Genomic DNA, 8784 nt, shown 5'->3' with positions numbered 1-8784 from the left:
TCACCAGCCTCATCCTTTATTATTTTTTGAGAAACTAAGTCACTTCCACTCCGGCCTTTACAGTTCACTAATTCATTTTCTCCTTCAAAGTGAAAAGAATCAATATCTAAACATCAAATATAGTAGAAATAAGGCCCAGAAAATCATACTCTGTCCCTATATTACATTTCATTAATGCTTAAACTAATGTTTTTTTCTTCTATCATCCAGTTCATGAATTCCCCATGTTTTGGTCTGAACTCGAGGGGTTTGATTCCATATCAGTATCCTCTGACTCGTTCCCATTCGTCTGTTCATCCGCACCTTTCTCTGTACTCGTCTCTGACCCATTTGTTGCCGACACGTTTTCCTTCAACGTTTCTCCCTCTTCCTTTTTATCTGGCACTTGATTAAAATCCGTCCTTGGGATTTTTTCCTCCCTTCCTGAAGACAATGAGGGTGAGTGTTTCGAAGTCTTCAGGGGGGTCGGCGATGATGGGCTCGTTTGACCGGTGGCTTTATTAGCACCAGCTTTTTCCTCCATCTGCCCACCGGTCAAGTCCCTTGCGGAGCCGTTGCTTGGCAGCACCTTATTATCTTCTCTCTTCTTCTTCGGTGTTTTTTCAGTGTCTATGCCCCCATCTGTTTGCATAATGTTATCTGGTTCCTGGATGCTGTCCTTTGAGTCGTTGGTAAATTTCTGCTCACCATCCACACAGGGCTCAGGCTTTGACGTCACAGAGTTAGGACTGGGCGACTGATCCATCTCATCAGCATCATCCGTTGAGTCACTTCTATTGCCCAAGTTTTTGTCATTAGATTCTGCTTCAGCATTCCCATTTCTGACAGTGTCAGTGTCTGGTTTTGGATCAGGAGGTGCCTCTAACTCTTTATTGTTGTCTTTACAAACATTTGTGTCTGTTCCTTTCTGAGTCTTTTTACCGTTATCCTCTCCATCCTCTTTCTGTTGAACAGCGGTCTCCACATCTTTAGGTTTACTCCATGGAAACGCTTCCTCTTTCCCATCTCCATTACCAACTGCATCCGCTCGTTTCTCTGTCTTTCTGAACTGTTTCTGAATCTTTCTGGGACACCATACAAACTTATCCTTTGGCTCAAAGTGGCGATACGCAAAGCGCACAAGCTCCTGACGTTTCCTCTTATCCAGCACTGCAAACAGAAAGTAGTCGAGCACACTGCGTTTAACACTGCTAAGGGTCTTTTTAGCTAGAGTCTCTTCCAGAAAGAAGTGCACGAGAGGGGCCTGGTAGTGCTCAAAGCCGAGCTCCCCAAGGCTCTTGAGGATGCGGGTGATGCGCAGGTTGTTGTGCATGTTCCTGCAAGAGATTACATAGTTCATGCTGAAATTACAAACCAAAAGCACACACACATACGATGCTGCTAATGTGAGAATATTTGAAAACTCACCGCTCAAGGTTTCCGAATCGCTCCTTCCAGTTATCTGCTCGTTTAACTTCACCCGTCTCTTTGTTAACCAATCTGATGCCATAGAAGCCCAACATAAGCTCGTAGGATTCAACTAGTCTCTTTTTGGCTTCCTCGTTTTTCTTAAATGCCTTGAGAACAAATACAATAGAGAGAACAATGTGAAAAAATACATAAAGGACTAGGGTTGCAAAGGGGTAGAAAGTTTCCAGTAAATTTCCATGGGAAGTTAAGCTGGGGAATTTTGGAAAATATTCCAAATTGGAAACTTTCCATGGATGTGTATGGGAATTTATTGGGAATTGAGGGTAATTTAATGGAAATATCCAAGCATAAATCTTTGTTTTGTCATAAGCAGACATCCATCCAAAATAATACAATTAAAACAGATTTATTTTTAAGTAGAACTTTATCAAGTGTTAAATATTTTAGTGAACAATCAATTATTTCATTGAAGAACAAAACCTGAATGTTGAGTTAAATATTACTCATTCCCCTGACCCAACCCATTAAAAAATTAACAAATCCCAGCAATCCCAACAAAGTCCCATTCAAAAGTTAAATGAAAATAGACGCTCTCCCTCCAAAAAAGTCCCATTCAACATGCAAATAAAAAAGCATCTTCCCTCAAGCTTCTCAAGCCTAGCCTCTGCAGGATTCTAGAAATCATCTGTGCATGTGATGGAGGAATGCACAGTGCATGTAGGGGGGGTGGTCTCAATAGCCCTGCAGTAAGCAGTGTGCTATGTGCATGTGATTGAGGAATAGCATGGATATTCAACTTTACTTGCATGAAATCTGGTCGTTTTAGTCAGGATTATGCTAAAATATATTTTCTCCAACTATATTTAAGTTCCCTTTTAAGAGCGAACCTTCAATATAGTAAATTCCTGGTTTATTCTCGTTTATTTCCATAAATTCCTGTTAATTCTCGTGGAAAATTTCCAACTTTGAAAATTCCCAGAATTTTGCAACCCCAAAAAAAACAAAGGACATTGTGTTTCTTTACAGTGTACATATGTGATGATGATAGATGTGGGCTTATGATGATGGATTTCCTTTCTATGCAATATAATACAACATGTGATGTACCATACAGTAATAAAAGAACAGCTAGGAGAAATGGTAATGGTAGTTTTCTTCAGCCAAATGAAATAAATATATATTAAGTGCATTTAGTGTCAGTTGATAACTGCATTGCTCTCGTTAGTTATGACCTTGTTGTGTTACATGAATATTGAAACGTATCTGCTTGGTGTTGTGTCTGAATTTGCAAGTCATTGTTGAAAACTAAACTCTACTTAATAAACTGCTTGGTAGCTTTTTCATTCAACATTTTAATTCACGACACACTTACCTCAATTTCCTTCTTGGTGAGTTCTGATGCCATGTAATTAACGCCAGGCTCTCGCAATGGAAACAGCCTAATGATGGAAGAGGATTCAATATAAATAACACAGAACCAATTAGCACCTAATGAAACTATTAGTGTATCATAAAAAATGATGTCAGCACTCCAGGCTACTGTTCATAGACCAAATATAAACTGTGCTCTTGGTGCTTGATATCACACAAAAGCACCAACATTTCCAAAGAACTTGGATTAAAAAAAAAAACTTGAAACAAAATTGAATCAACTGCAGCTGAACACTGATAACATGACATCTGTATGGGTATCTGTGGAATTCCAGTCAAACTTGATCATTGTTTCTCTTCTCTTCTATCAAATCTAATTAAATGAGAAATTAGATGATACCGCTGTTTAACAAGTAGACAGCAAGCAAGCATTTTGTCTGAAGGTCAATTTCCCTGTTTTAAATTTTCTTTGTAAAACCAACTTTAATTCAAGTTGTTTTCCATCAACCCCAATAACAGCATGTTTATCTTGCTTATTAATATAGAATGTGAATTTCTATGTTGTGTGGGATGTATACCACCCAGTCACATCGCTCTCCTGTTTCACTAACCATCCATTTAAGGTTGAAATACCTTAGTTTCTTTTTTTCTGGTGATTTCTGCCCGTGTTTAGTCGGCTTGTCAACTTTTGAAAGATAACGCCAGATTGCAAGATAACAAACGCTATCAGACAACATTGATATAGCAGCCAAGGCAGCTAGTGAAGTTGAGACAGTAAGGAGTGGGCGTGTATGTGTGGACGCAACTGTTTCTTTGTTTTAATTTGGTGAATTTCGACTGTCAATCAAAACAAAAAGTCTTCTACAGCCAATAGCGTTGCGTTTATAGAGTCTCGTAGGTTTGAGTGACTGTCAAATGTGTGGCTCTATCCAATCATACACTTATATTTCTAAATGCGTCTTTCTGTCGTACAATTTCCCTGTCTGCCAGATTGGCGGACGGCCTGACGATTTTACCCACAGACCTGCATTTGGCAGGTGCTAATTTCAGACCCTGGCCACAGCCCTCCATTAATTTACATTCTTGTTTTCTGATATCCAAAGTGACAATAAATGAATCAGAATCAGAGTTAATTTGTTAGTAGCTGCTAAAGTAAGTACTTTTTCCGCTAAATTTTCATTTTAACCAAGAACTTTAAGGATGCACTTGAAAAAAGCATGAATGCAGTCTTTTCAAAACTAGGATGACATTTAATTGATAAACTCTCCTGAAACAACCAGAAGTGCAACAGACAATGGCATTTCACCTCACCAGCAAAATACTATTTCTTAGTAGCACCACTCTATACATTTCCTTTGTAAACTTTGTAGATATGACTGACCGACTATGGTTAGGATATCTGTATCGCTTTATTAAGCTCTTATTTTATACTAACAGCGCCCAATACATATTCACGCTGCTACCTAGTGGAAGTACCAAAATAAAAGCTTCATAAAGCGATACAGATATCCCAATCATTGTCTGTCAGTATTGACTACTACGGGTTATAGCCGGACTGCCTACTGTAAAATGCTGGATATGCAGTTTTGGAGGCCAATACTATCCCAGTCCATGGTACGGACAAGCTAAGTTGCTATTGCTAAGTCTGTATCGCTCTATGAAGCTTTTATTTTGATATTTCCGCTAGGCTGTAGTGAATTTGCATATCAACTAAATATTTACGATTGTGTAGCAACATTTAACATTTATATATATATATATATTTAATATTTAAATTTGTATTTCACATTTATATTTATATTTAACAATGATACATATATTTTGCATTTTTATTTATATTTATATTTAACATTTAGATTTAACGCTGAACATTTGGATTTATATTTAACATTCAGATTTAACGTTGAACATTTACATTTATATTTAACATTTAGATTTATATTTAACATTTACATTTAACGTTAAACATTTGGATTTAGATTTAACATTTAGATTTAACATTTAGATTTATATCTAACATTTTGATTTATATTTAACATTTTGATTCATATTTAACATTTAGATTTAACATTTAGATTTAACATTTAGATTTAACGTTGAACATTTAGATTTATATTTAACATTTATATTTAACGTACATTTGGATTTCTATTTAACATTTATATGTTTAGCATTTGGATTTTACAATGATTTTAACTTAATATATTTTTCAAAACAAAATTAAATGTGAAGAAGATCACAAATATTCCTCTAAATGTGATTGGAAAAAGTGACTTTTAAAAATTCACTATATATTTTAATGTCGTTTTGGAGCTAATTGTGGAGAGAAGTTCCTGTTATTTTCAGTGTGCACAACTTTACAAACGGCGCCCCATATGCACCCAGCCAAAACATATATCACAAAGTGTGCACCATACATACCACTGAATGTAGGAGTGGACTCTCTCCAGTCTTTTGTAGTCATTTTTCCATTCCTTCAGGAATGAATCGATGTAGACATCTGTGCCACAGGATTAAGAAACCATCACGACACTGGACACTCACACAATCACTTAAGATGTCTTGTTAAAAATATAAATATGTTACCGTCAGGAGAAGATGGAAATTTATTGAGATAAAACTGCAAGTTGTTCATTTTGTCTTCTGCACACTCGTCATCTGTGAGATTCTGCAAATAGGAGCACAATGTAACCTCTGATCTGGAATGGACAGGATGTTTTCAGATGTGTCTGTTACTTACTGGATAGCCTCTTCTGTAGTTCTGCATGTCCTTTGCTGCTCTCGTGTTTCTTGGCGTATGATGCCACTGTGAATGAAAGTGAAAGTAAAATTAACAGACAGCTGTCTCATCCTTATATATAGGGATATATATATATATTGTAGGGGAACATATCCGAGTTTAATTTAAAAGGGATGCTTGCAGGATGAGCTGTAGTTACTAGTGATGCCATGATCTGAAATGATTGTGGTAAGCTGGCTTTCCGTTGTATAAGTTTATATAATGATGGCCAAGCTAATCTACGTCCAAGTCTCAAATAAAGTCTTAGAAATTATAGTTAGAATGTTTAATCTTAGCTTTAAAGAAAAACTACACTGTTAGCTACTCGAATGTAACACTCAAACCTAACATTGAAGACTTACAGCCCCTTAAAAGTAAGCTAACATCAGCGGTTAGCTAAGCTAGTTAGCAAGCTGCAGCAGAAGCTATTATTAGCTTTCCAGTCATGACAATGTTAGCAAACGCCTGTTACTACTACTCAGTATTTCAGATAACATAACTGACATTTAACTCAATTTTAGTGTGGGTAAGAATTAATGAAAGCACGTACAGTCACTAAAGTCCAAGCAGACTTGTTTTTGTCTTGACACGACCGTCGGGTTTGGCTCTCTCCGGCCGGGTCGTCTCCATCACTCTCTGTGTCCCAGGTCGAGTCGTACTCACAAACACAGTCGTCCTCCATCATTCAAAAAGGGGAATATAACTAATAAAGCTAGGTAAATTCTGTAACCTGAATTAGTCGTGTAAACTGGCACAAATCATGTTACACTTGCATGTTCAGGTTAGACGGGGACGGCCCTGACCATCCGTCTTGTTTGCAGTCTACCATCGTCAGACAGCAGAGGCACCGTCGGCTGTTGCAGTGCTGGTGCTGCCTTCAGGTGCTTCGTTAACGTTGTAATTTTTAAAGTCTCATACAACTGTACAAAATAATATGTCAGACCAAACACCTAAGAGGGATTCTATAATTAGGGGTACATTTCAGACCAACCAAAAAAGGAGAATTCAGTTGTTACAGCAACCCAGACATAATTACAATCAAGAAGAAGTTTCAGTAAGTAAAATAAAATAAAATAAAAACAAAATAAATGAGTAAAAATAAAAATAGATAAATAAAGCTAGAATACAATTTAGATATATACAATGTTACAATGGAATTTAGATTAAATAGAAGTAATTACAGGCAGTATTAAGAATGTTTTAGTAGTGACAGGTTGACATGGTGTGATTATGGTTGGTAATTACAGATTAAGCAATAAATAAAAATAAATATGGGCATGTAATATGACCATGAGATGTAGTTACAATAATAATGTAATATAACATAATGTAATATGGCAAAGATAATTATAATACAGTATTTTATGCATTATAATGCCAGCAGCAGTCAAGAGAGAGAGTTCAGGATGAGGTCATGGACTGTGACAGACAATGCAGGGATGGTATAGATCTGTTCATGGGGGGGGTCTGTGGGTCTGTGGCCTCCATTACTGTTCAACAGTCTGATGGCGGTGGGCACAAAGGAGCGCCTGAAGCGTTCAGTCTTGCACCGTGGTGGAATGATGCGCTGACTAAACAAGCTCCCCATCAGCCACAGCTCATCATGGAGAGGGTGAGAGGGGTTATCCAGGATGGCTCGGAGTTTGTCCATCAACCTCCTCTCAGCCACTGACTCCAGACTGTCCAGTTCTAGGCCAACCACAGAGCGGGCCTTCTTTACCAGCTTGTTGAGCAGCTAGTCTGTGCACATTTTAACTGCATCACTGGTTTTGTAAATATTTGAAGAGTTAAAGGCCCTGTGAGGAGTTTTGAACTGGCTGAGAGACAGACTGAATATGATACCAATGCCTCTTTATCACCTTCAATAGCAAACAAGACCATCAGTAGCAACACTGAAACCTTCTCTGTTGTCATTTTTAATACCTGGAACTGCCCTGAGGGGGTAGGTGTCAGACCAGATGATGGACATCTCGCTTCTGAAACAACCTTTATTTGACTGTTTTCATGGAAAATAATCACATTGCCTGATAAAGTTGACTGTCAAAAGACAACAGGATGCAGTTTTTGTTAAAAACATTACTTTTGGCACATTTAGGACAAGTGATAAGGTGCATCACTTTGTCCACTAGGGGGCGCTAGAATCAATAAAAAAACAAAAGTTCCTCACAGCAGCATTAATTTGCAAAAACAGATAACTCTGTTTTTACATTACATTTTCAAAAAACATATTTCTTTTTGATAAAGATTCCTAATAAAGTTGCATTTTCAACATATCTCTGATTAGTAGAGACATTTTGACTTAGTCAAAGCCACCAAACCTCAATTGATTGATCATACCAAAAGCTAGTATTGGAAAAAATGTTTTTAGAATTATTTTTTAATTTTTCATAAGCGAGTTAACTGTTTGTGCAAATGAACTCTTCATTTGTAATTTACTTATTTAGTTGTGTACAATATGTACAATATACAATATGTATGTGATGAATATAATATGTAATGAGTATGGTGTGGAATTAATGTATATGTACATATAATATATTGTATGAATTCATGTGCTTTGGCAATAACATCTCTTTGTTCATACCAATAAAGCAAAATTGATTTGAAAAATTGAAATTGAAAAAATAGTTGTGTACATGCGTTCTTAAGATATGGTTACTTTACTTCTTTAATTTTAATTGTAAATAACTTTTAATAATTGCTATTTTATATGCTCTTGTTTACTTCATACTGTTTTGCACTTTTTACTTTGCTGCTGTTACACTTGACATTTCCCCGTTGTGGAACGAATAAAGGATTATCTTATCTTATCGTATCTTATCTTATCTTATCTTATCTTATCTTATCTTATCTTATCATATCATAAAGTCGGCCAACACGGGGGATGTTAGGGAAATCCTGATCCTGGAGTTAATTAGAAATTGTAACAACGAAGCCCTTTGTCGCTGTTTGACTGAAACACGTTCTCCTTGTAGTTTTTATAACAATTGCCGTGTTGTGGTGTAATTTTGCACAAAGGGTTGGTTAAAGGGCTTTCTAAGAAATGGTTAATTTTCCGAGCTAACTTGAAGGCAGCACACTTGCTGTGTTGGTTGAAGGTGATAAAAACTGCAAACCAGCTGATATGAGTCAGGAAGCTTATCTTAGGTACAGGAGAACTCTTTCACTTGGCTCTTATATAACGAAAAACTAGCAGTGCTATAGATTTTCAATAGTTCTTATAA

The 8784-nt window shown here is 36.7% G+C and overlaps 1 protein-coding gene across 1 annotated transcript; it reads right to left on the bottom strand.

Annotated features, from left to right (window-relative positions):
• ogfr (opioid growth factor receptor) lies at positions 1 to 6496 on the bottom strand. Its single transcript, XM_034695424.1, has 7 exons — positions 6111 to 6496; positions 5522 to 5587; positions 5368 to 5449; positions 5203 to 5281; positions 2783 to 2849; positions 1408 to 1556; positions 1 to 1316 (listed from the first exon to the last, which is right to left on the bottom strand). The coding sequence occupies exons 1-7, from the start codon at positions 6243 to 6245 to the stop codon at positions 212 to 214; spliced, it is 1683 nt and encodes a 560-aa protein (XP_034551315.1). The 5' UTR covers positions 6246 to 6496; the 3' UTR covers positions 1 to 211.
• Positions 6497 to 8784: the final 2288 nt, after the last annotated feature.

Source organism: Notolabrus celidotus, chromosome 11, assembly GCF_009762535.1.
Source record: "Notolabrus celidotus isolate fNotCel1 chromosome 11, fNotCel1.pri, whole genome shotgun sequence".
Lineage (NCBI taxonomy): Eukaryota > Metazoa > Chordata > Actinopteri > Labriformes > Labridae > Notolabrus > Notolabrus celidotus.
This window is presented reverse-complemented; position numbering and strand designations above follow the sequence as displayed.

Coding starts and splice junctions, on each gene's coding strand:
- ogfr (XM_034695424.1), bottom strand. CDS start 6,245: ATGATGGAGGACGACTGTGTTTGTGAGTACGACTCGACCTGGGACACA. Junction 5,282..5,367: donor ATTTCCATCTTCTCCTGACG/GTAACATATTTA, acceptor CCTGTGGCACAG/ATGTCTACATCGATTCATTC. Junction 2,850..5,202: donor GTCCACTCCTACATTCAGTG/GTATGTATGGTG, acceptor TTCCATCATTAG/GCTGTTTCCATTGCGAGAGC.